At 38.3% G+C, this 27,706-nt stretch overlaps 1 protein-coding gene across 2 annotated transcripts; it reads left to right on the forward strand.

Moving 5' to 3' along the window:
* The first annotated feature begins 298 nt into the window (after window positions 1-298).
* On the forward strand, window positions 299-27,279 carry PITRM1 (pitrilysin metallopeptidase 1). Of its 2 annotated transcripts, XM_067291900.1 has the most exons (27): window positions 299-471; window positions 835-937; window positions 1,727-1,833; window positions 2,959-3,110; window positions 3,523-3,637; window positions 3,737-3,833; window positions 4,246-4,406; window positions 5,750-5,876; window positions 6,670-6,758; window positions 7,321-7,449; window positions 9,327-9,440; window positions 9,810-9,906; window positions 12,296-12,430; window positions 14,499-14,637; window positions 14,996-15,112; window positions 16,684-16,816; window positions 17,569-17,689; window positions 18,557-18,633; window positions 18,950-19,115; window positions 19,242-19,342; window positions 20,366-20,486; window positions 20,925-20,996; window positions 22,346-22,458; window positions 23,000-23,125; window positions 24,223-24,368; window positions 26,105-26,207; window positions 26,817-27,279. In XM_067291900.1, exons 1-27 carry the CDS (start codon window positions 425-427, stop codon window positions 26,908-26,910), a joined length of 3,102 nt encoding a protein of 1,033 aa, XP_067148001.1. In that variant the 5' UTR covers window positions 299-424; the 3' UTR covers window positions 26,911-27,279. The 2 variants fall into 2 exon arrangements, with proteins under 2 accessions (XP_067148001.1, XP_067148002.1); XM_067291901.1 differs by lacking the exons at window positions 299-471; window positions 835-937; window positions 1,727-1,833; window positions 2,959-3,110 and having other exon boundaries at window positions 3,576-3,637; window positions 3,709-3,833.
* Window positions 27,280-27,706: the final 427 nt, after the last annotated feature.

The following is a 27,706-nucleotide window of genomic DNA, read 5'->3' on the forward strand; positions in this document are numbered from 1 at the left end:
GTGAAATACTTCTGGGCGTCCCTGCCGCGGCTGGCTCCCAAGCGCAGCCTCACACCAACCCCAGCGTCACACGAAGGTAGCCAGAAAGCGCCCGCCGCCATTTGAGCTAGGGGGGACCCCGCCGCCATTTGAGCGAAGGCCGCCCCGCCCCGCCCCGCCCCGCCTCGCCCCGCCCCGCCTCGCCTCGCCCCGCCCCGCCTGACCGCGGCCCCGGCCTTGGGCTCCACCCGCCAGAGCCGCGGCAGCACCGGGTGACCCCGAGGCGGCCCCAGGCCCCCTCCCGCCGCCGCGGCGCGGGGCGGAGCCTCCCGCCGCCAATGCGGACGGTAGCCGCGGCGCGGCGCCTGCGTCGGCGCGGCCGGGTATTGCGTCGCCTCCCGTTCCCGTTGCGTCCCGTCCTGTCCCGCTGCGGAGGCGCCGAGCCATGTGGAGCCGCTACCGGACAGCGGGGCGGCTGCTGAGCATCAGCCGGTGAGGAGGAGGGGGCGGCGGGGCTCGGGCTCCCGCCTCTCTCTGAGACCTTCCGCGGCGCGGCCCGCTCCTCCGGCCCTGGTCGCTCCTCTCCCTGCGGCGGCTCCCGCTCCGCTGCCCTGGGCCGGGCCCCGCGCGGCGGCGGCGGCCTCCCCCGCCGCGGGCCTCCCCCGCCGCGGGCCTGGCGCGGCGGCCGCGAGCCGGCAGGAGCCCGGCTGGGTGGGTGCCCGCCGCCGGCGTCCGGCCCCGGCCCAGGTGTGTGCGGCACGAGGCGGAAAGCGGGGCTGACCCCTGGCCTTTTGCCTGGATACCCTGGACGGGCGGAAAGGCTTTTATGAGAGTTTGAGAGAAATGTTGTTTCAGGTCCTTGAATCGGAAGTCATGGCGGTGGACGAGCGTTTCCGCTCACGAAAGAGCGCTGCGGTGCACGGTAGGGGAGCAGATCCACGGCTTCACGGTCACTCAGGTAGGCAGGGGCTTCGCACCCGCCTTTTTTGGGCGCTTGTACGGATAAGATGCATTTCGCCTTGGTGGGAAAGCTCGTGCGAGAAAGTCAGTGGAAGTCTACACACTGTGTAAGCATTTACACAGCAAATTCAAGCAAGTTGCTTGTAGTTATCCTTCTTCAAAGAATATTAATGCATGTTCTTAAAGGGTGTTAATTCTTCCAGAATAAATGACACGCCATGGGAGTTTGTGCATCTGCTGTAGACACTGAGTATTCAGTTCAGTCTTCTTAAAAGTACGGACTGAGAGTTGGACCATGTGCTGTTTTCTGCTAAGCTGCTTTTAATAGGTTTGTTAAGAACTTGCAGTGGGAATTACATGCAGAATTTCTTTACTTTTTTAAAGAAAGCAGAAGCAGAGAGCTCAGGAAACTTGCAAAAATGGTTACTAGTGACAGAGCCAGTACTAGAACCGGGTTCCGAGCTTTTTTCCCTTCTGCCGCCCTAACTGCTGATACTTGAATGTGTGCCTTCTCTTTGAATTTGTTATCAAACTTTTCTGGTGTCGTTATCTGTAACAGAAGAGTACAGTTTTCTGGTTATAGTATAGTGTTTTGGTTTTTTTTTAACTGTTATTGTGTGTAACTGGAAAATAAACATTCTGTTTGTACAAAACATAGGAATGAATAACGTATTTAGGACGGCCTCTTTTTGTGCAGGAAAGGCAAACTGATTATTGTCATATCATTCTTAGTTTATGTGACCTAGTAACAGTCACATTGTAATACAGATGTTTTCTTCCAATGCAGGTGACAGCTGTTCCTGAGCTGTTCCTGACTGCAGTGAAGCTTAGTCATGATAATACAGGAGCCAGATATTTACATGTGGCTCGAGAGGACTCCAATAATCTCTTCAGGTAAAATGTTAATGTGTGTATAGCACATTCCATCTCAGCATCAACTTGTGGTTTCTAAATTGTAATCCAGATTCATAACAGGATTTTTCTGTGTTATCAAAGACGGATTGCTACTTAGTAGAACTTGCATAGAATAAATCAGGTTGGAAGAGACATCATGAGGGCTCTTGTTCAAATTGCTGCTCAAAACAAGGTCAACGCTGAATTCAGATGAGATTGCTTAGAGATTTATTGAGTCAGCCTTTGAAAACTTCCAAAGACAGAGATTCTACAACCTCTCTGGGCAACCTGTTCCCAATGCTTGACTGTCTGTATGGTGAATTTTTTTTTTTTCTTTAATGTCAAGTTAGAAACCTCCCTTGCTTCAATTTATGACCATTGTCTCTTGTCCTTCCATCATGTGTGCCCATGCAAAGGGCTCATCTCCGTCCATAACCTCCTTTAAGGTATTGGAAGGCAGCTACTGGGTCCCCCTATGGCTTTTCTTCTCCAGGCTAAATAAGCCCAGTTTGCTCAGGCTTTTTTCACAGGACATGTGCTCCAGCCCCTGGCTATCTTTATAGTTCTCCACTGAACTAATTGAAGTTTATCATTGCCTCTCCTGTATTGGTGGGCCCAAAACTGGGCTTTCTGATAAAGTGCCTTATGGTTGCAAAATGTAAAACTTTTTTTTTTTAACCGTAAGTCTTCATAAACTTCTTTCTGAGCCATTTTTGTTATAAAAGAAAAATCTGTTTTTTTCAGTTAATGAACTGAATAGTAGCGGGGAAAGGATTCTATTGCCCAGTAAGATGTAAATTTGAACGTTGATACTAGCTACTGTTGCAGTTTTATCAATCGCTTTAGTTACACAGGTTGTCAGCTGAGCCGTCTCTGATGCTAGTGCTTAGTGCTAGACGCACTGAAAAATTCTATACCTTCTCCAAAACCAGAAGTCCTTCCATTAGAGGTGGCTGAGCAGTCAACTAAGAGTCTTTCTTATGAACTTGATAGCTCTGCGTCCTGCTGTATCTTGGCAGTTATTGGACAGTCATACTGTTCCTATAAAGCTAAGCTACATTTAGCAGGTGGGCTTACTTCTGGTCCCAAATAAGCGTGTTGCTTTCTCTGCTGTCTGTCTTACAGTATACAATTCCGTACCACTCCAATGGACAGCACTGGAGTCCCACATATCCTTGAACACACTGTGTTGTGTGGTTCTCAAAAGTATCCTTGCAGAGATCCGTTCTTTAAAATGTTAAACAGATCTCTGTCCACTTTCATGAATGCATTCACAGGTGAGTACAAAGCAAATAATACCACTTAAAATGCATGAGACTTTATTGCAATAAAGCTTGCTGTTAGATCTCCTTGATTTCCCTTTAGAAATCTATTAAGTGTGAATGTTGTGACTCAGATTAAAAAGCTAACCAAATATATCTTGCTTATTTGGCACTTACAGATTAATGTTCCAATAGAGGTGGATCTTCATGGTATACAAGACATTTAATTATTTACGTATTTGGCAAAAGAAAAGTTTTCATGATAAAATAATTGCAGTGTTAAATTTCCATGTATTTCTCAGTGAAAATATATGTCAATTAGTAAATTTCTTTTCTTCCAGGTACTCATATAGATGAGAGATTAAAAATAAATATATATCATAGATCTTCTAAAATTCTTATTTATTTTACATTTATTTATATGCAGCTAGTGATTACACACTCTATCCATTTTCAACACAAAATCCCAAGGATTTTCAGAATCTCCTTTCAGTGTACTTGGATGCAGTGTTCTTTCCATGCTTGCGGCAACTAGATTTCTGGTAAGATGCAGACAGCTGAGAAATACGCAAACTTAAAAACAAACAAACAAACAAAACCTCCCTCCCCCAAGAAACACTTCCTGTTATTAATTTTCCCAGGCAAGAAGGTTGGAGGTTAGAACATGAGAACCCAACAGATCCTGAGACACCTCTAGTCTTCAAAGGAGTTGTTTTTAATGAAATGAAAGGGGCATTTGTAAGTTTTGTGGATTTTTATTTTAAGATCTTACACAATGTGAATTATTGAAGTGGTTTAAGTTGCAGATTAACAATGGTATTGCACCAGAGATTTCCATTCCTCCTTTGTGAAATTTAAGTTCTCAGTAAAGTCAGCGAGCTGTTACACAGTTATTCTTTATGTTAGCCTGTTAGAAAGTTTGCTTACATAGGAAAGAGCAGCTTGTTAACGGATTTTATTGTAGGACTTTTCTTGAAAATTGATGTGATAACATAGCTAGTTTTATAAAAGTAGGTGGAGACTACAGAAAAAATGCTTATTTGAGGCAGAGTTCTTGTGTAAATTAGAATTCTAAGGTCTTATTATTGAGTATTTTTTTAATTTTAAAATGTTTTTGTCACTTTTACTGAAACAGTGTTTTTTTCTTAAGACAGATAATGAGAGGCTATTTGCACAGCACCTGCAGAATAAACTCCTTCCTGATCACACTTATGGTGTAATATCTGGTGGAGATCCATTAAGTATTCCTGATCTTACATGGGAGCAGCTTAGACAGTTCCATGCCACACATTATCATCCAAGCAATTCCAGGTATCTAAAATCTGTGACTAACTTCCTAGGGTATATAATGAGTTATCGCTGTGTTCATATTTCTGTGGGGGAAAAATGGAGATACTTGCACTATTTCCATACATGTGGCCAGCAGTGTAGATGACCTGTACCTTCCAGCAGCTAGCACACCATCAAATCAAGGAAGCTGTTTTAGGGAGAGAAGCACAGGGTGAACTGGAGGAAGGGGCTACTGAAAGAGCTGGCTGATGGAAGGGAGTTCCTAGAGTACATGTGCCTGCTTGATTATAAGGATTTGAGGTTTTTTGGTGCTTTTCTTTTCCTTGTTTGTTTACAGATCATTCACCATGAACTCACATGGGTGAGGCAAATAGAACATGCAAGTGTTTAGCGGTAACATTAGGAAGATATGGTAAAAGTAGTTCAAATGATTCTGGGGGTTCCTGTCCTCCTTCAGGTCAGTCCAGATTAAAGTTTCCCCAAAAAGTTACAAATTAATGGCTCTTCAGTCACTCCTTAGTCACACATTACTGTATTGAATTCTAAATAATGGATATTCATTTTAGTCAAATACTAGCCCTGTTGGTACTGATAAGGTCTTTAAGCTAAAAGTCAAATTCAAAAGTGATATGAAGGAAATACGCAGTGTTATTGTTTCTTCTGTACTAATTTTGTGGTCAATCTGATTAGCTCATTGATGGAAAATCAGCTTTTGTCATGATGGTGACTTCGCCATCCTTTGTTTCTTTCATCATCCTAAGTATTCTAACATACCTGAGTTTAGATTTTAATCAAGGAATATCATTTACCTAAGAATTGCCTCATGCTCATGTTTAATTCACTGGAAATCATCAGTGTTTCTGATAGGTGTGGATGTCTGCTTCAGTAGACTGACCTGTAAAACCTAGTTATGTTTTATGGATAAGTTGAGACACGGATCATTGTGTTGCCTACATTGCGTATGAGAATCATAAAAATCTTATTTGCCTTCTCAAACTGGGGTTCTGGCTTCAAGTACTATGGTTTTTTTTCCTTAGAATATTGCATAATGCTGGAACAAACTGAATTGCAGGTTTTTTGTTTATTTCAAAACATAAAACAGGAGATGAAAAATGATGTGAAATTTTATTTCAAATACCCCTTAAATATTTCTGTGGATTTTGTATGTGGAAACTGTGGTGGGTCTTGAATCTAGGGGCTTACGAAACATTCATTTCTAGATGCAACTAAATCACTGGAAATGACATGATATTCAGAATATAAAAAAGCTGGCTACTGCAAGTTTCACGTAACTAAAATCTAAAGCGTAAAATCTAACAACTCAAAATCTGAAAGTTAATTCCCAGCTTTTGTTTAAAATGCAGGTTTTTCACTTATGGTAATTTTCCACTGGAGCAACATTTGAAACAAATTCATGAGGAAGCACTGGTAAAATTTCAAAGAATTGAATCAAATACTGACATCCCAAAACAGAAACTCTGGAAAAATCCTGTAAGTAAAAGAACAAACAAACAAACAAAAATACCAGTGCACATCCAATCTTGCAATTGCAGTAACTAAGTACAGCAGGTTCTAATATTTTAGTCCAGGCTGCTGGGGTTATTTTGTTTGTTTAGGTGTGTGTTTGTGTGTAAATGACATGATGCTTTTTTTTTTCTTCTGTTTTTTGGTTAAAGGTTGGGGGTGAAAAACTATGTTTGTTTGAGTTTCACTATTATAATGATTGCATGCAGTGTTTTTTTTTTTGTTCCCCCCCCCCCCCCTTTCAATTTTCAAGTCCCTTAGCATCTGGAGAACTGAAGTGTTGTTGTAAAGCATCTAGAGCTACCAATGTAAATATTGATAATCGGGAGGTACCAGTTTAGTTAGTGTCAGGAAAGGTACCTAAACTTTCAGACATTGGTGTCAAAATACCTTTTCAGGTCCTGGGTTTTTTTTGGTTTGTGGGTGTTTTTTTTTTTTTTTTTTTCTTTTTTTTCCCTCCCTGGCTTGTCCATAATTTTAAGCTTTTCTTTTAAACCCAATTTTGAATGTAAATTATGGCAAACTGTCTTAATTCTCTCCTCTTCTAAAAATGGTAATACCAGTCATCTTTCAAGAGATACTAAGTAAATATACTGTGTTTGTGAATTTAGTCATGAATATTGGATTTACTCAAGAGTATCTGTAAAATTCTTTGAAATCTTTGAAAGGAAGATGTTATAAAGATGCAAACAGTTTTTTGTTATTTGTAACTCTGCTTTGAATTTAGTCTAAATTGTATGTTTTTAATTACACATTACAGAGAGAACACTGTATAAAATGTGGCTTAGACTCATTTGCTGCAGATCCTTCTAAGCAGACAACTGTCAGTGTCAGCTACCTGTTGACAGAGTGAGTGTATCATAATGAAATTCTGAACTAAAGACTCATGTTAGAACTTTAAGCAAGATGTGGAGTTTTTTTCATTTAAAAAAAATCCTTTTTCGTACACATCATCTTTAAGTTAAATAATGCCATGAGAGAACTAGAAAAATCCTCCTTACATTAAATGAAAATTTAAGTACTAATTGGAATTTTTCCTGTCTTTCTCTTTAGCAGACAGAAGTAAGGAAAAGTGCCACTGTCTTACAGAAATACTTAGTGGATAGGCTTTTGGGAACATTGGCTGCCTTGTGCAAGCTCCTCTGTATGACCCCACTAACTTCATCTACGCTTAGAGCCTAATTTGACCTGCAGACATTTACTGCTGGTTATAATGAATGAAAGACCAAGAACTCTCTTAGTTCCCAGAGTTTGGGGGCAGTGTGCATAGCTGACAATTATTTCTCCCTTAGCCCTCCTGAATTCTTTTACAGAAGTAATTCTGAAAAAACTCGGTGATATTGGGTGTCACATATACGTAGCTTAATGATATATGAATATAAGGCTATAAGACCTATTCCTTTTTCTTCAGTATTACAGATACTTTTGAAACCTTCACACTAAGTCTGTTGTCTTCCCTGTTGGTTGATGGGCCTAATTCTCCTTTTTATAAAGCCTTAATTGAGTCTGGTGTTGGTACAGACTTTTCTCCTGATGTTGGGTAAGTGTTACAGTTTATACTTCATCACTATAAGCAATATTATTAAAGTTTAATTTAGAAAAGTTATAAACCGATAACAAGTTGGGAAAAGTCATCTCTTATACAAGCAGCTAATGCTGAAAGACTCTTACTGTAATTTTAAAATATCTTAGAGTTTGTACTGATGAACTATAAAGCATCTTCAAGTGTACCTTTTGGCTTGTCAAAATATGTGATAGAAGCTGTATTTGGTGAGATTAAGTTGTATTGTTTAATGCTTATCAACAAGAAAAATACATACGTAAGAACATGATATACCTTCAGTATCCTAATTTACTGGGGTGGGGGTTCATCTTGTGTGTTTTATCATCACTCAAGAAGAGGTAGCAAACTAGCTTTGGTATTCTTCTATTTACTCTGTTACTTTTTCTTTTTTTTTTTTTCTTTGCATTAGTCCTGTGATTTAGTAGTAGGCAGGTTTGGCACAAATGTGCTTTTGTATGATTAGGTGCCATCAGCTTGCCATAGCCACAATATGAAAGTATGTGTCTGCCAACACTTACTTATTCAAGCTGTAGCTTGTACTGCTAGTCTTCTGAACTAGCTCTGCATGGCAGACTGGGTGGGATTCTTCTCACCTAACTATGGGCATCTGTATGGTAGATGCTGTTGTCTCAGCTGCTCATCATAGATTCCCCTTATTGTCAGCAGAGGAAAAGGCATTTTTAGAGCATGATTCTTTTGACTGATTTAGACTTTAGGATCACAAAAGTCATGCCTCTGTCTCCACTGATTAGCTCAGATGTTCGTGTGGGACACTTAAACATACTAATCTAATACCATTTTAATGCCCTAAAGCCAGTACTCTGCCTGGCTTAAATTGTTACTACCTGAAGGCAGTGAGTCCAGTGTCATGAATGCTACTGCTATGTGGATGTTTTGAGTATCATGGGGTCTGGTGCTGAATACCTGTGTTTAGACACCAAAGGCGTGATTCTGTGTCTGTGTTTTTCCAGCTAAGCCCTTTCTCTTGTAACTGTTTTAATTTGGTGTTGAATCATAGGGCAGTGTTGCTTTTGGTGTGCCTTAGTCACTGTGCTGACAAATCAAATCTAGAAGAGTAGCTGAGTGCAGAGATCAGTATGCCAGTTTTTCCACCTGAGTGTGCCATCAAATTCTTTCTGTGGTCTTTAGCCGTGGAGTAATGGGTGTTTAGAGTTGATGAACACCTATCACTTTTCACTTTTTTGCCTTAGATTCGAACTGCTAAGCGTTTCTTATTTCTGCAAGTATGAATTTACGTCTCTAAAATGTTCTTACGGTTTACTATGCCTAACAGCTTAGATTTTTCGTATTTTTACCTTTTTTTTTTTTTTAACTAATATTGACAATAACCGCAACAAACACAGAACACTTCACCTTCACCACTTGCTTTACAAAGACAGCAGTCTTGCTGTAAAAGAACTAATTTGAAGTACTGTTCCACTCACTAGCATTAGTAGAATGTATGTGTTTGGCTTTACAGCCAGCTTAAATTTTCATCTTAACTAAAGAGACTTTTTTTACCTGAAAATATTTACAGATGAATTGAAAAATGAACAAAAAAGACACAGCTTTGATTCTGTATTTGTTTTTCCTTCTCTGATATCAGCTATGCCATATACTTTCTTAACAGTATGCTACTACTACTGAAACTGAACAAAAAATGATTTTAAATTCTATTTCTTGCCTCCTTGGTAATTATTTTTCTTCTTTCTTCCTGTCTAGCTTTTAAAATCCTGTGTGTATGTATGTGGAGGTGGTGGTTTGGTTTTCTTTTTTTCCTTTTCTGCCTTTGCTGGCAGGCTTCACGCTTAAGTTCTTATACTTGTCACTGAGTTGAATATGTTTTATTCTAGGTTTAATGGCTCAACAAGAGAAGCTTATTTCAGTGTGGGTCTACAGGGTATTGCTGAGAGAGATGTTGATGCTGTGAAACAGATTATTGCTAGAACAGTTGATGAAGTTATTGCGTGAGTAATGTTAAAATTTTGAGAATATTGGAGCCTTTCCTTCCTACCTTAAGAATTTAGTTTTATAAAAAACTGCACCAAAGAAGTAGTTTTAAGACTATTGAACAATAAAACTGCTACAGAACAATAAAAAAAATGCTACTTTCTCTGTTGTAGCTTACTCATCAGCATAACATTCAAACATTTAATATTAGTGCTGTTTCACTAAATGACACAGTATAATAAGCTTATATCATTTTTAAATCACTCTGGAAGATGTTGTGTTCTTTTGCTTGCTTTATCAATGTTAATAATTCATTTTCATAGCTTCACTGAGAGTGATTAGTGTTAATGGATATGATTTCCTTCTCTCCTCACCCCTTCCCAAAGGAAAGGGTTTGAAGAAGATAGGATTGAAGCTCTGCTTCACAAAATTGAAATCCAGCTGAAGCATCAGTCTACAAGTTTTGGACTTGCTCTGACATCTGTAAGTGTGCATGTGTGTGGACATATGTGGTGGTATTTCCCACATCTTCCCAAAATATCATTTTGTAGACTTTTCATATGTAAATTTTTCACTAAAAGACTTTTCCTTTGTTGTCTCGTGTATATCTTTTTTTCCTTGTTTTCAGTAGCCTTCTAACTACGACTGTACTTCACACTATATGACTTTGTATCAGGTGGTGAGCCGTTTACCTTTCTCTGAATAGTAGCTTTGATTTCAGCAGAACTGCTGAGCTGTGGGGGAGGAATACTGTATTGGCTTCTGGAATCGTATGTTTTGGCCAGGGGCCTATATGCTTGTAAATATGAAATAGAAAAACTGTATTTTTCTATTTAATTTAATTGTGCTGCTATAACTAAATTGCAAGATTCACATATGAAAATTTACACTAATTTAATCTTTGGCTTAAAATTTTGCTACCAAAGCTATTACAGAAAGGGGTTTCCATAGTGGAATGTGGTGTCTGCAAGTCCCTGTGAACTTGAGAACCAGTGAGCTGTAGTATTTACAGTCGCTTTGCAAATTGAGACCTCTGCTGCCTCCTGTTTTCCCGTATCCTCTGTTTTTTCTGAACTGCACCAACCTCATTTGCTTAATCTCCTACCTCTCTTTTGCATTCTGTTTCACAAGTGTTGCATCTTCTTCAGGAATACTCCTCCTCCCCTTTCCCTATGGGAAGTTAGGACAAGAAGCAAATCCCTGGATTAGCATGAATCTTGTCAGTGGGAAAACAGCACCAAAAGTTGTTTCAGATCAGACTGCCATACAGCAAAATAGACAAATTGTGGGTATTTAATTTACTGGCATGTTTCGTAGTAGGATCTGGCAACATGTGCCTGACTTTGGTAACGAGTACTTTCTAGCATGTCTTCGAAAGGTGTGAATACTTCTGTCTGAAATATTTGTGCAATTATTTTCTCTTTCAATTTCTGAGACTCAAAGTTGATTCAAGTATTAGGATTTAATTTTGGAAGAGAATATTCTTAAGATTCTTGCTTTAAAAGCTCACAAGGTCATGCAACATTTGGTGTTAATCCCTCCATAGAGAAGAATTGTATTTCAGCTCACTTGCCCAAGGTCATGTTTTAGAGGTAGACCTAGAAAAGAGGGCTGGAAGGGACCCCATTATAACTAAAATAATGTGTGATAGATGACAGTCTCTGTGACCTGAAATGTCCTGTGGTGAAGATTCTCTAATTTCCATGCTGTATTCTAGTGCTTTGCTAGCCTTACCGTTTGGAGGACTTTGCTCTGTGTGGTTTAGTTGTTTAAAATTCAGATAAGAGAATTCAGTAACTAACTAATCAGCTTTTCTTTGTATCCTGTAGGTTTCTATTTGTTTCTAAAGTGATTAAAACAGCAGAAGTTATGTTCTAGGATCATGGTCTGTGACAGCTTGCTTAATTTTTTTCTGTACAACTGTTTAAAAACAACCAAACGGCCTCTCCCTCCCTATACCAGAGCCTCCTCTTTTCTCTTCCAGTGCTTAATTTTTCAGATAGGCTCTTTTCTGTGAAGAGCTTAGTGAGAATCAGCACTGACTTGTTATGATGACACATTAAAAGCCTCAAATAGGGAGTGACTATCTTTATTTCAAGAGAATTAACTTGAGCTTATTCTTTAAACATACCAGGAAATTTTCACAAAAATATTAGATATTACTGAAAAAGTTTGATAGGTTTATGATACCTACTTGTAATTAAAGGGTTAAGATGGTTTTGGCACTTCTCAGACATTTGTTTTCTATGTGCTTTTAAAGGCTGTTTCTTTCAAATATCTTGGGATTGTTTCGTTTTGTTTTTTTCACCATTCACACAAAACAGAAATAAGGAGAAGGCTTTAATAACTAGCTGTGTGGTGTGTTTGAAGAACTTTCAGTAGCATCTCACAACAATTCATGTGAGCAAACTTAATAGTCTCAAACTCTAAGGAGTAGAAATCTTTCCAAAAGAAATGCCCTGGGAGTATTTCTCGTTATCCAACATCTTCTTTCTACAGTGTCCCATCTATATTACATGCTTAAGTTTCTTTATTATAAATCACTTCAACTGACAGAATAACATAAATGAGGAGAATGTAATACTACTGTACTGCTTTGTTTCCATCTCCTGTTCCTTTCTTCCTTCTTTATTGGGTTGATAAATCCATTTATTTTAAATGGGGGAAAGAGAGAATTTTACAGTAGATTTCCAGAATACAGACATAAACACCACACAAAAAGGAAGAAAAAAATAGTGAACTACTCATTAGGTATTATATGTTTGTATTCCATTAAATTATAAATAATAAGGTGGTTTTGGACCACAGATGCTGCTAGTTGTATATATACATATAGATTGTCCTGCCTACCTGATTATTCTTACCCATTCAGTATATAGCATCCTGCTGGAATCAAGATGGGGATCCAGTGGAGCTTCTGAAGATTGCAGATAAAGTCTCTCGGTTCAGGCAGTGCCTTAAAGAGAATCCCAGATTTCTTCAGGAAAAAGTTGAAACTTATTTTAAGGTAGGAAAACTTACAGAAAAATATCTGATATTTATTTTTAAATCAGTTTTGGATTTAAAATTAAATTCAAGGCTTATTTCTCATAACTGTATTATCCATGTAGATGAACAGCAGCACATTTGAATGGAACATACTAGTTTAAAATGGTTGAAGTGAAATCTTTTCAAAACTGAAAAAATCAGCTGCTTAGACATTTGGAAATACATGTTTTAGAGTGTTGATAAAATGCTGATGTTTTACTGAACTGTGATATCTGATGCTATAGCTAGGGAGAGAGTGTTTGCTCAGGGCAGCAGAAGCTGCAGGAACAGTGCTCTCTGCAGTGCTGTTTACCATCCGTTCATCACTTGGAATGGGGAACCTGTGTGGCATGTGCAGGGCTCCTTTCTGAACTTCGTACTCAGGTTTCCTTCACGTGGAAACTGGGAAGTAGAAGAGGAGGAAGGGCAGATGGGCGATGGCATTTTCCCAGAAAGAAGCTAAGGCATGGCCAGAGAATTATGGACCTAGTTATAGGTTTCTTAGTGTAGACATAACAAGATGTATCTCATAGCAAGATGTATCTGTTATCCTTTGAGAAGAATTTGGTTATGAGTAAGATTGCGCTGGTGCTTTACCTGTTCATTGAACTGCTGTCTGAATTTTGCCATCAGTGCTCGTTGCTTTCTGTTCATTTTGGTTTCCTCTCTATTCCTTACACTGGAGTGCTTGAAGATTTGAGAACATTTAAGGCGTTGTGACACTGAATAGTTTTGAAGCCCTGTGTTAGCTAATGCCAGAAAAAAAGTAGTATCCAGTGATAGCAGTGTGAAAGTGGTTTGTGGTTTGTTTTTTGTTTGTTTTTTAATTGAACTGTTAATGCTGTTTTGAAGGGCAGATCTATTGTAGGTGACTGTCAACCTGATTTAATAATGGGTAAATGTTGGTTCTCAAAGGCAACAGGAGACTCTTAGGTCAGTTGAACTTTGCTTTCCTAAAGGTGTTATTAGTGTCTGAAAGTGGTAGGGTGCTATTAAGCTTTTGGCTTTTGTAGTGAAGAAATATAGTACAGTGTTTTTGAGAATGTCCTTAACAACGTAGTTCTGCTGAGGAGGTTAAGACAAAAACACAACTCGGGATAAAAAGTGATGAGAATAGTTGGATGTTCTTATATCAGAAAATTATCTATCATTGTACATTGTGCCTGGAGGTTAATAAAGCAGAAAGGCTAGAAGCAAGGGAGAGAATGCTGTTTACTCTGTCTGTTCAACTGTGCTTTGCTAATAGTGGGTTTCACTCCTCACTCTGTAGTCAGCTGGATTTTTGTAGCCTTTCCGTATAACCACAGGGGGGAGAAACTCTTTAAAATAGGGAATTCAATTTCTTCATCCCGAATTATAGGCAGTCTCTCTGTGACAGGTGTTGCTGAAACTCTTTTTGACTCCTACTTTGAAATGGGCAACTATCACTGTCCTTAGCCTCTCAGTATTATAAAAAAATGGAAGCTGCTTGAGTAATTTTGTGATTAAAATTCCATGGTGCAGTCTAAACAGAGAAATTTAACAGCTGTTGCAGCACTTGCATAATGCATGGAGCTCTCTGGCAGCAAAACTGGTGTAAAGTGTTTCTGAGCAGGATAAGGCACGCACACTTTACATCACATGGGATATCTGTGCACTCAAGCTTGGGCAAGTTGAGAGAGTTGTTTAATGAATTCCTCCTGCATTTTACCAGAATCCCCATCTTAGAACATTATCCAGATAAAAATTCTGGCATGCTGCTCTACAGCCTTATACGCAATTGTTTAACTTTGATTTAATTAAACTAATGAGTGCTGTGTTCTGTTAAGGGATTCTGACTCTACTAAAATTTCACTGAAGGTTGTTAATGCTTGTTCTTGTGGCTAGCTGCCTCCCGCCCATACCCTAGCAGAAGACTGTTCTGTATTAAATTAAGAGTTTAAATTGCTTCTTTGATAATATGCAAGGCAAATGTATGGGCTGTTTTTATCTGCCTGATGAAACAATCACAGGAGAAGAAGAAGGAGGTAGCTCTCAATAATGGTTTGTTTTGGGATATATGTCTGTAGGATAATCCACACAGATTGACTCTGTCGATGACTCCAGAGGAAACCTACTGTGACAAACAAGCAAAAATGGAAGCAGAAAAACTGAAACAGAGGATCAGTGCTCTTTCTGGAGAAGAGAAAAAACAAATCTTTGAAAAAGGTTAACACCTTTTTTTTTTTTCTTTTTTTTACTTTTAATTTGGATAACTGTTTAAAATTTTATCCAGTTATATAGCTGGTGATCAAAGAATATTTTATATTCTTTGATATATCAGGCATTTTCCAGCATTTGTTCTGAAGGGGATAGAGAGAGAATTTGGAAAGATAATATGTTGTGTTTGCTTTTATAGCATAATGATCTGCAGAATTCGTTTCAGTAAATTATTTGAAAGAACTGTTAAAGATAAATGCTAAATTTTAACCTCTTGTGTTTTTTCTGATCTGTGTTGCCTCAGTAGGTTTTGACAGCATTTTCACTAAAAGCTAAATATGTACAAGCAGTCTGCTTTCCTTATTAGGTTTGGAATTAATTGCTCTTCAAAGCAAGTCTGAGGATACCTCTTGTCTCCCAGCTTTAAAAGTGTCTGACATTGAGCCCAAAATCCCATTCACTCTGCTGGAGACAACACTTGCAGGTTGGTGTAACCAGTATTTCTCCCCAAAGGGAGAAGCGCTGTTGGATTGTTATCCATCTATTTGCCCAGTTTTTCCTCTTTTTAGCAGACTGTAACATAGTGTATGTACATGCCAAGTTGTGAATAAACACACTGTGAGGCACAACAGTAAACAATGAAGAAAAGAGTTTGCGGGAAAGCAAAACTTACATTATGGACTTGTCAGTAATTTTGGCCTGAGCTGGTTGTATTTGCATATTTGTCAAAGCTGAGGGTGCTCTGACAAGCTAAATACAATACCCAGAACAACTGTGATCGCACTGTGTGTCTACTGGAAGCCCTCACCACCTAGGCTCCCTTCCTTGGTCTCAAAGCCTGTCAAAGACAAGCCAGCTTCCAGTTTCTAAAGCCATCTTTTATTACGCTTCAGAATTATAGATTGGAATAAAATAATGTTTTAAACACACCTAGAATCCTTTGGGCGAGATTAGATAAAAAGATCCAAAAGTGAAACCCTGCTCAGCTTGTTGTCCTTGGTGATGGTCCTTTTCCTCTAGGCCACCACCTCGGCAGTGTGGGGTTTGCTATGGATCTGTAGACACTTCCTGCCGTCGCCTCTGAGGGGCGATGTGGGGCTGGTCTCGGCTGCAGACCAGCTGCCTGCTCTTCGCCGGAGCCTTGTAGTAGCCCTCCTGACGCAAGCTCCCTGCCGCCTGCTTTCTCACTGCCTGCCCTGCCCTGCAGCCGGAGCTGTCTCGCGGGTGGTACGCTCAGCTGCACTTGAGCAATCTCCAGACCTTCCAAAGACTTCATCTTTATCCAGGGCGCAGCACTCTTGGCAGCTTATACAGGGAGCTGTTGTTATTGCTGGCCATCCCTATGTATTTTAACAGAATATGACGTGCAGGAGCTGGGAAAAATAATCTGGCATCCATCATAACTTTAGTGAAATTCTCCCTGCTTAGCCAATGTCTGTTTTCTGGATTGATGGGATACAAGAAATTGTAGCTCTTGATTTTGTTAAAGTTCTGGCAAAATCTTGCAGACAGTATTACTCTGTAAGATACTTTAAGGTAGATTACAATACTGTAAGACACTTTAAGGTAGATAACAGGCACTTTTCTGCAAAAGTTACCAACAAGTCTCAAGTACTGTCTAATTTTGATGCTAAAATGACCTGTTTCTGTGAATATTCTAATATCCTATGTTAGAACAGGATGTACAGTGCAGGAATCCTCTTTTCTCAACTTTGAGATGAAGGAGAAAAAATAAGACAAACTTCTTCAGTTGTTCAAAAACAAATTATCATTTCATTATTTGAATATTACCTCTTTAAAATCTAAAACATGTCCTCAATCAACAGAATTTTTTCTTTAAACTGTCCAGTTATCCATTACTTTACCATGGATGAAAAACAAAAAACCTTCAGTCTAGCATTCAGTACAATATCCAAAGTTTAATCATGAAGTGGCATTAAAATGCCCACAAAAAGTAACTCTAATATGAAGCTCTTTTGAGGACTGGTTTTGCTTTTATGTGCTTCTAATAGGAAACTGTTGTTTGTTCTTTTGCTTATTTATTTTTATTTGTAGCTGATGAAATTCCTGTCCAGTACTGTGCTCAGCCAACCAACGGGGTGGTGTATTTCAGAGCTGTTTCCAGCTTGAACACACTTCCAGAGGAGCTCAAACCATATGTGCCACTTTTTTGCAATGTCATTACAAAGTGAGTGGTTTACTTTGCTGGAAGCTACAGCAATAGGATGTAATACAGCTTTCTGAAATAATATTGATGGAGAATACTTTAGTGGACTATTGCTTATAAAGATTTCAGTAACTGTTTTTATTGCAGAAAGGGAATGCTGAGGCCCCAATGTCCTGCAGATCTGATAAAACAACACTTCTTTCTCCTCACTACCTTCAGCTGCCCAACTCCTTCCACTTTCTCCTTCATTCTCCGTAGTGCCTTGTTCCTCTGTGTCAAAACATATATTCCCCAAATAGATTGAGAAATTGGTCTGAATGAAAAATAACCTGGCAGAAATTAAAGTTTTTTCACTTGGGTTGGTTTCTGGTTGGATTTTACCACATAGTCACAGAAATGCCTGCCCTGTAAGAGGGGACATAGGGGAGAACAAGTGACCTGGGCCAGGAGGAAAGTGAATCTGTTATTTCTGGTGGTGATAATAGCTTATGTGATGGTATTACTCTAGTGCCACATGGATGTACAGGTAGCAAGCCTGTACATAAAGTATACTTTCTAATATGCCATTTTGAATTAACAGTTTTAATTGAATAGCTTTGTATATTTCCTGGCTTTTTTCTTTTTATAAATTATGAAGTATTATATTTTCTTGATAATGTGCCAAATTATTTAGTTGTTAAATTAATACTGGCCTATACAGTGGCAAAACCAGGACCCATATACTATTTGCAATACACTGAAAATGAAAATATAACTCTAATTATTTTTCACAGGATGGGATGTGGAGCCCTTGATTACAGGGAACAAGCCCAGAAAATAGAGCTAAAAACAGGTGGGATGTCTGTCAGCCCGCATATCATTCCAGATGATTCACACCTGGATGTGTATGAACAGGTAAATTAATCATAAAATTCATGCTGTTGCACTGCAATAACAACTCTGTAGCTAAGGGTCAGTCACAGCTTTCAGGTAGAGGATTAGATAATGTGCATTGAAAACATAATGCATGAAAGGGGTCATTTTTTTTTTGTGGAAAATAAAGATTTGACAGTTACAGTAACTTAATATTAGATTTTAAAGGGAGTGATTCACATATTTATCCTTTTTAAGGCAATGTTTTACAAGCATCTGTTACCATAGCTTTGAGAACCCCAAAAAACTTTGGGGAAAAAAAGGGGGACAGGACAGAATAGTATAGCTTTATACATAAATGTGCCTTAATAGCAATCTCTTTTGTCACTGTTAATGTGGTTCAGAAACGTTCAATGTTTGCAGGATTGTTAGATCCTAGTATTGGGCAGAACAGTCCTAGCAATCTCTCCAAGGTTGTTTTTTTTTTTTCTAACTTGCTGGGGTCTGCTACTGCTGTGGTTTGTTCCCCGTGGAATCTGGAATTGGATTAAGGGGACTCCTTTGCAGAAAGTCTACATCCCCAGAACAGTTTTTTGTTTTGTTTTGTTTTGTTTGGGGGGGGGGGGGGTGTTAATACTGTATGTGAAAAGTGAGAAAGCCTCTTCCTGGGCCGATACTAACACTTGGGAAGGAGGAATTGGCAGGCTTTGTTTGTGTGATGCTCAACTACGTTTTTTGTTTGCTCTGGTTTCAGCAGCACAGCCTGAATTAAAGTGGTTCTTTGATGTGAAGCATTAGATTGGCACCATAGGATCACTTTCATAACAAGTTGTTGTGCATTTCTCAGGCCATTGCTTTAGTTGTCTTATCTGTGAAGGGATTTTTGTGTGTGTTTTGTTTTTCCTTTAGGGTGTGCTCTTTTCATCTCTCTGCTTGGACAGAAATCTGCCAGACATGATGCATTTATGGAGTGAAATATTTAACAAGTACAGTACATCGGATTTCTTTGATTTTGTGAATGTGTCTTGGGACTCTGTTTTTCCTTCTCCCTCAACTGTTCACCCCTTCTTAGAGATCCTACTTTGAGGAATTTTTTTGTATAACTATATCTTTGAGTGTCTCATGGTTTCTAAACCTAAATATTCCAACCTTTGCATGACTATATTAAGTGGAGAATTGACTGTCTAAAGCTGCTTATAGAATTGGTGTGCTTTTGTATGAGACCTGGGGAAACTTGTTATTCTCTGCATTACTAAGAATCTGTTCTATAGCAATAAATGAATTATTCCTACTCCTTTTCAGCCCCCGGTTTGAGGAGGAAGAACATTTTAGAGTACTGGTTAAGAAGACTGCCCAGGAGCTGTCGAATGGAATTCCTGATTGTGGGCATTTATATGCATCTATTAGAGCCAGCAAAAACCTTACGCCTTCTGGAGAACTACAAGAAATGTTCAGTGGGATGGATCAGGTAAAAAAGTAAATGGCATCTTTTAAATGAGGCCCACATCATCCACTCTGGAGTTACTGTGCTCATTTTTGCTAATTTCATCTAATGGCTTCATCTTTGTTTTTTCTGCCTTTCCCTTGCACACAGGTGAAACTGATGAAGAGAATAGCAGAAATGTCTGATATTAAACCAGTACTACGCAAACTACCACGCATTAAGAAGTATTTATTAAATAGCGACAATATCAGGTAAGTTCCACCTAAGTAGAAAAGGGGCATTTTCATCAGAGAGGCCTTGGCCTGTGCAGGGGCATTTCTCAGTGTGCTTCTTCAAGCCCTGGGGTCTTGTGAAATGGGAGACAGTGATCTGTGGAACAACTATCAAATGTTATTAATTCACAGTCTCCTTGCTTAAGGAGTTGGTGGTAGCTATGGTTTATTTTATTTGTTTGATTTTAACAAGAAACTTATGGCTAATTTCAGATGTAGTGGTTGTACTAAAAGCTCAAAAGATGTCCTGTGAAATTTGGCAAAAGATTTTGTCAATGCTCTGCCTTCCTCCCTACCCTGCCCCCTGCCTTTAAGGTGTCCAAGAGAGAAATACTGTTGTAAAACAGTTGAGTGTAGTTTGTTTTGGATGTTTTTTGCTCCTGAAAGGAAAATAGTGGCATTCTGAAGTTTGCTTTATGCGTATATTAGAAAAAGTAAGAGGGTGCTTTAGTGCTTAGTATCAGACACATTATTTCCAGAAATAGTTTTGTTTGAAGTGAAGCAAGTTAAGTTACAAGGTATTGTTTTGCAAAGAATAAAATGATGGAATAAATTGATGAATAAAATTATTTGAATATCTGTACTGTTCAAAACTGTGGTAGGTCTGCCTGCAAAGACAGAATATAGAGGAGGACATTACAGTTTCTTTGAGACATTTACAGTTTTCACAACTGATTTATCTGCTTAGGACAGGACTGTATGATTGAAGTTACTGCAAAAGTTTTGGTCTGAAGTCATTTTGAAGCAAGCAAAAGAAAACGAATTGGACTGTGGTGGGGTTTTTTTGTTGTTGTTTTTTTTGGTTTTTTTCCTTTGTCATGTCAGATAGTGGCTTGTGAATATTTTGCTGCTTTATTCATTAATTATGGTTATTAGTGATCATAGATCTGACACTTGGATGATTTAATAGAAAGTGTTCGGGAAGGCAAAGTGGTACATATTATAATGGTCTGTCCCAAAACACAAAAAACTATCAAAAAATTCAATATGTATTTTTAACAGATGTTCAGTAAATGCTGCACCTCAACAGATATCAGAAGCATCTAAAGAAGTAGAGAAATTCGTAAAGGGCATAACTAAAAGTAAAAAAGAGAGAAAGCCTGTCCGTCCCCATGTGATTGAGGTAGGAAATTACTTCATTTGTGACTAATGTGATAAGTAAAGTTGAATTTGATAATACTGTTGTGTAAAGACCACTGTGTAATCAGGAGAAACTCATTTAAACTCGAACACCTTATCCATACAAAGATGTCTGAAGAAATTTGCAAAAGTCAGCTCTGTAATAAGGTGCTGTATGTTTTGCCCTAGAGGTTTCTTTCACCCTGTAAAATAGACAAGAACCTTGTAGATCAGCTGTCAAGCCTTGCTTTGAGGTGACTGCTTTTGCATGGGTTGAGGAAAAGGAAATTCTGCCTTTCTCTGTTGCTTAAACCTGTAATTTCTTCATTAGCTGAGTTTTTCCTTGAAATGTTGGCCAAAGGGAAATAGTGCATAATGTAGTTCCTCAGTTGTACAGGAATTGTTAAATCATGTTTTAACACAAGGGCTGTGTCTCTTGTAGAAATCTTCGGATGTCAGACCTGTGGGACATGAAATGCTTAATTCTTTGCAGATCACGAGGAAACTAATTAATGTAAGTGTAGTTTGGGTATATTGATATTACTGGGTTGTTATTGATATTAATGGTCGATCTTCAGCTATTGCAAATTCTGTGTTTAGAAGCATGCTGCTGAAACATAATGTACTCTGTAGTTCTATGCTTTTACTGAATTGTTTCTCAAAACTATCCATCAAACTTCATTCTTCTATGTGATCTTTTGGTTATCTTCCCTTCAGTTCTGGTTTGAAGATCATTTAGCTAACTTCACATCCATGCATGCAGACAAATATATGCTTAATGCTGTCTCTTGTAAGTGATGCTTATTTTGTTTTTATCCCGGTTTCTTCCAGAACTACACTTGTGTAGTGTCATTCCCAGTTCTTCTCCTCTTTTCCTTCCATTTCTCCCTACATTATTTTGAATTTTAATGACATCTGACAGGAAATCATCAGTGATAATTAAATTCTGTGAAAATTTGTATTTGGCTACAGGAGAGTAACCTAGTATAGTGTACCCTGAGCTTCCCACTGAGGAGCAAATGGGGGGAGCTCAGCCCAAGGTTTTTCTTGCTGATCAGTCACGCAGATGCTACTGTCCTTGGCCCAGTCAGCCAGATATGTCAGGAGCTGGGTGCTGGGGAGCGTGTCTCTGAAGTTAGGAAAGAGCTTGGAAGCGTTGAGATGGAGTCATAAAAGATATTAGAGATGTCCAAGGCTGTGCTCACGCTTAAGCAAGCAAACACAAGCATGTGTGTGTGTGAGAGAGAGAGACAGGGAGGAGGGGTGCTGCAGGGGCCTGGAGATAAGAGAAAGACTGGAAATACTGAAGTGGGACTGTAAGGAGGAAGTAAGTGTATTGCAGGGGATATTTGAGCTGAAATTCATTCAGCTACTGCTGTTCATAAAACAACTGTATTTTTTGTGGGTTTCAGTTTCTGAATTTGGTTTCAGTATCTAAAATTGAGTCAATGGACTCAAATATGATGTGGTGACCATGTACTTATGGGGCTGTAGAAATGGGGATTTAGGAATACACAGTCCATTCAAAGTAAAGATATTGCAAGAGAATCAAACTCTTTGTCTGGTAATAGTAAGAACTGCACAACTGAGAAGCTGGTGTACGAGGATGGGTTGCTGATGTACAGTATCCATGAACTTTAATTTCCCAAGACAGTTACATGTTCATATTTGATTTATACAGGATTACCAATATGGGCACATGCTAAATGTCACTGGTTGCAATATTGATCACTGCTTAAGCAGTTGTTTCCTGTGTGTCTGTATGTTTGGCATAATTTCATGGTTCTCAAAAAAGCCAAAGTTATCAAATGGACAGATTGCCACAGTTATCAGAGATGAGACAATAATGTGCTTTTCTCCTAGGATCCTACTTTCAAACCATGCCAGATGAAGACCCATTTTGTACTTCCCTTCCCGGTCAACTATATTGGGGAATGCATTCGAACAGTTCCCTACACAGCTGCAGACTACGCAAGGTAGGAAGCAGAATCAGCAGGCAGCTACTGTATAAGTTGTATAGCACAACACAGAATTGTAAGTCATAAGCTGAACGCTGAAAACGTTGTGTCAGTAGAAAATAATTTGCAGTGTATTTGTGACAAATTCTTTACAGAGCAATCTTTGCATGGCTAGGTCTAGAAGTGTCCGTTTTTTAGTAAGTGTTGCCACTAAGTAACTAGGGTTTACTATCCCCTGGCTTCCGAGTAACGGCCTGCCTACTCACCTCTGTAGGAGCTGATCGTGCTATTGCGTGTAACAAAGTTTAGGTGGCTGATTTTGTATTTTGTTGAGAAAGGTGAAATAAATGTAAATAAGTGTTCCAAAGCAGTGCTACTCTTAGAATGGTGTTACATTATTCAACTATTATTAAATGTAGTGATGTTATCGTTATTATTGTAGATTACAGGAAGGAATGCATTTTGAGTGAGGATCTTTGCAAACTTTAGAGGAAGTTGAGAATATTACTGCCATCCAATTCATTTAACAGCTTTGCTAATGATGTTTCTGTCACTACAGCCTTCGAATTCTTGCGCGGTTGATGACTGCTAAATTTCTGCATAGAGAAATCAGAGAGAAAGGAGGGGCTTATGGTGGAGGTGCTAAACTCGGTCACAACGGCATATTCACTTTCTACTCCTACAGGTAACAGTAGGTTCATTGTTTCCTGTTCATGTCGGAGGGGATCACTGACTCTACTTGCATGTATATTTTTTTACTTAGTTGTATCTTTCTTTCAAGATTAAGTGAAATAAAAAGAAGAATGTTAATCACAAAAAGTGAATCAGTGCTGATGGTGCCAAGATTAATTGCTATGGGTACACCAGTTTTGTTAATAACCCCCTTCTTGCTTCCTCTGTTTTATATCCTTAGGAAAGCCTAACTTCGGTGTTATCTCTGCTGATGGCAACCGTTGCTGTGCCTCTGTGACTAGACTTTTTACTGGCTCAGTACCAGATTTATGCAAGACTGGCTTTCATTTGCTTCTTCCTGGGCTGAAGAGGCCCTAGCAAAAAAGGGTCTCTTTTCTTTGTCTTCCAAAGTGGTCTTTCAAAAGTACTTTGTTACAAAAGCAGGTGCTTTCAGGTGAAATTTGAACTGGAAGTACTAAAGACTTACTGTAATCAAATCTCACTAAAAGTGTGGTCAGAGTCCTGGCTTAAATCATTTTCCTGGACCAAAGGTAGCCTAGCACAGCAGGCTTCCTGGCTAAAATTTGAGCAGCTTTGCAGCTCTATGAAGCTTTAACATGGTATGACTTGTCCTGGTTACCATTTCAGTAGTTGTCAACCTGTTGCGCCTGTTTTACAGAAAGCAAAAAGAGGTGTAGCAGGAGAAGCAACTCAGAGGAAGATATGGTTTATCATAAATATTACTGTTGTTGATATTAATGGAAATTAGGCTTACAAAGCTGTTGCAGCAAATTGATAGCATGTTGTAAAGAGGTTTGTTTTACCATCTTTTAAATACCAGTTCTCTTCATGCTGCCTTGGAACTACTTTAGGCTATTGAACTTGCTTGCTGCACTTGTGTATCTAAAATTTGAAAAAAGCCTGGTTTATAACACTTCTTTATTCTAAAAAAAAGTCTTCTTGTAAACCAATAGGAAGTTTCCCATTTGGCTTTAATCCTCATACAGATAGTAAGCTCGGAATGAAATGAAATATGAATAAGAACAAAGGAATTACAGTACTTACAAGACTAAAATGGTTAATTTTACCTTCCTTTTTTCTTCTTTTTAGAGACCCAAATTCTTTAGCCACCTTGAAAACATTTGAAAAAGCAGTTGAATGGGCCAAATCTGGAGAATTCACACAACAAGATATTGATGAAGCTAAATTAGCAGTGTTTGCTGCTGTTGATGCACCAATAGCTCCGTCAGACAAAGGTACATTCCCATCAGCCTCCCAGCACAGGGAGCCTGTACATACATACATACCTATGAATGTATATTTTTTTAAATGAATACATATTTTGTTTGTTTGTCTAGGCTTAAAGAGAAGGAAATAATTTCCTACTTTGCTAATCTCTATCATCTCTTCTTAGCAGATTTAACAAACAATCGCAGTTTCAAAAAAACCAGTAATTTCCTGAATTCCTGTTGCTCCCCATCAAACACACCACCCGCGTTCATTCTCCACTGAAGTGGTGTTATTGCCGCTTGAGGTCAGGGCAATATAGTTAGAAGATGGAGGTAGATTAAAGAAATAATTTTAGGCTTGGAAGGGGTGTTAATTGTTAGTAAACAAAAAGGAATGTGGGTCTTCTGATTCAAAAAGGTTGAAGAATTATTTTCCTGACATAAATATACATTTTGACCATGAATTTCTTTAACCTTTTGTGCATCTTTGTAAGAAAGTTAAAGCATTAAAATATATGTCTGCAGTGGAGAGTGTTAGCTTTTTTAAAATACCTTTTTATGATGACTAGTAGTATATACATCTTTCCTAACTTTTCCCTCCCTCACTCAATTCTTAGATTGCAAGCTTTGGATTAGACTTAAAGTTAGAATACATTTTTTTTTTTTTTTTTTTAAAGGAAAAAAAAGTCTAAGGTTAAAATTAGTGTTGCTCTAAAATGTGCTTGTATTAACACTAGCTTATTAAACAAGATAACTTCAAAGAGTGAGATCAGCTTCACTTTATACTGAACTTTGACTTTGACCTGGGCAACAAAAGAAACTGGAAATAATTTTTAATCAGTTTTAGGTGCATATGTGAGTAAATGTTTGCATATTGGATGTTAGTATTTATCAGAGAACAATGACTTTCATTCTTTGATATTTGAGCACACATCTTAACTGGGAATTTTAATGAAACATTGAAAAGGGCATTACTGAAGAGACCTGGATGTTGTTGCAGAGACAAATACCTGTCTCTTCATACTACTTTCAATTTGATCAGTAGGCCCTGTATAAGATCCTGAACAACCTTATCTAACTTGGAAGTTACCCTGCTTGGAGTGGAAGGTTGACCTCCAGACATCTTCCCAAACCATATCTTTTTCTACGGTTATTTAATTGCATATGAGTTCTCTGGTTGTTTACTGACCTACGACTTAATATTAAAATATTATAGATAAGTATTCCAACAAAAGCATTAAAAATTTGTTTGCAGATTTCTGTATGTAGAACAGCAAAAGGTGATCAAACCTTTGCCTTGCATGTATATTACAACTAAATGCAAATTTGAAGATTTTCTTGTTTTAAAGCACAATAGAAATAGAAACTTCATGAAATCCAATTTGACTGAAACTTTGTTGGAAAGTACTGAGACTCTTTAGAATGAATCATTTTAGGGTTTTTATTTTTGGACCAGAATTATGTTTAGATTTTTGACAAAATAAATCACTTTTCAGGATATGATGTTTTATTTATTCTTTTTTCCTAAATAGGAAAAGAAACTCTTACTACCTTAGAAACTAAATTTCTTTATTCAGTTGTAGCCTTTGGCACTTGATGATTTACAGTTATATTTAGTGACAAGTCTCAGAACAATGGCCTGATTACAGTCTGTGTTCTTCCTTTCCAACACACGTGCCTATCTCAGTTTGCACTCCTGCATCCACACAGTTGGTTGTTGAGATCCCTATATATCTATATCTATTATTATTTTTTTTTTTAAGGAATGGATCATTTTTTATATGGGATTTCAGATGAAATGAAGCAGTCACACAGGGAACGGCTTTTTGCTGTCAACAGTGATAAACTGGTTGATGTATCAAACAAGTAAGTCTGTGTTTGTTTACTTGAAAAAACTGAACAAATACCTAATCTGAAAGAGAAAACACTTTGTAAAAGTTGTCATAATGAATTGAGTTGTCATAATGGCCTTTGAGAATAATCACTAGAATGTAATGCTTTCACTATTTGTTTTTGTAACCTAGAGAGAGAGATGTTTATTGGGTTTATTGCATTTTAGCAGATATGACTCCCTGCTACATCCTAAATTTACTGGTAACTCTTTACTTTTGAATGGACTAGGAAGTGTTCTGGTTTTTTTCTTCTTTCACCTTAGCCAAAGAAAGACTACATTAGACTTCCAGTTCCTGGCACTGTGAGCTGGTTCTTCTAAACTCCTAACATTTTGTGCTTCTTTAGACTTCTGAACTACTTGAATTCCACTACTTAGCAGTATCTGGCTAAGGAGATATGTTGTATTGTGATGATTGGGAAGAAAACAGTGCAAATCCAAAACATACTGTAAAAGCAAAAACATTCACAGAACACATTCAGCAGATACGAAACTGTATTTTTCCCTGGGAATATTTTTAACATGCATGAAGCAGTTACTGAAATAACTGAATGCAATAGCTTCTGATTTGTTTCTTCTTGCAGGTATCTTGCAGTTGGAAAGAGCACTCATGGTCTGGCTGTTCTTGGCCCAGAAAATACAGATATCACCAAAGATCCCTCGTGGGTCAAAAGATAAATTGCTGAACGTCCAAGTTACTATAAAACAAGCTAGTCTGTGTGACTATATAATTACTTTTTAATTAACTTTTAACCCTGGTATGGTCCAACTTTAAATGGTCAAGCAAGTTGAGCAAACCAGTCAAAGCTGCCCTTCTTGAAATAACTATGTGAAAACTCTTCCAACCATATAGTATTTGAGAGCAAGAATAGTCTGCCTTGTTAGGGCAAAGAAAAATCTTAATATTTTATTGAAGACTCACTCCTCCAATCACAAGTGGAAGCTATATAAATTAAATATTTTTGTATATGTGAAACTCCAGAGTTTGAAATGGTGTTTGTTTGAAATTGTGTCTGCTGTTGGATATGTAAAGAACTATGAATCTTATCCTGAATGATATTCATTCTTTGTTGGTATGATAATTCTAACTCCCTTTGTGTAAGGCACCTACAGGTAGTTTTGTGACAGTACACCTCACATCAAGTCAAGCTTGTAGTGGATAACAGTGTAGCGGGCAGGTCACTAATAAATCTGGTATGGGTAAATGGGTATAAGGTCAGTATTTTCCCTTTGGGCAACATTTATAAACTAGTATTTTAATAGGACACTGTCTTGTAACTTAACTAGACTTTGACAAAAAGTTAACAGATAAGCACAACCATAAAAGTTTCCTTATGACAGTTTGCTAGCCTAATTTTAATAACTACAGTTCTGCTGTTTTCCCTAGTTCAGGGCTTTTTTTATTCCCTTGAAATGGGAAGCTGAGTCAAAGGAAACACCATGCAAGGACCAGGTTAATCCCTTTTGAATCTGA

This window comes from Apteryx mantelli, chromosome 2, assembly GCF_036417845.1.
Source record: "Apteryx mantelli isolate bAptMan1 chromosome 2, bAptMan1.hap1, whole genome shotgun sequence".
In the NCBI taxonomy this organism is placed as follows: Eukaryota; Metazoa; Chordata; class Aves; order Apterygiformes; family Apterygidae; genus Apteryx; species Apteryx mantelli.

Coding starts and splice junctions, on each gene's coding strand:
- PITRM1 (XM_067291900.1), top strand. CDS start 425: ATGTGGAGCCGCTACCGGACAGCGGGGCGGCTGCTGAGCATCAGCCG. Junction 5,877..6,669: donor AGAAACTCTGGAAAAATCCT/GTAAGTAAAAGA, acceptor TACACATTACAG/AGAGAACACTGTATAAAATG. Junction 9,907..12,295: donor TTGGACTTGCTCTGACATCT/GTAAGTGTGCAT, acceptor TTACCCATTCAG/TATATAGCATCCTGCTGGAA.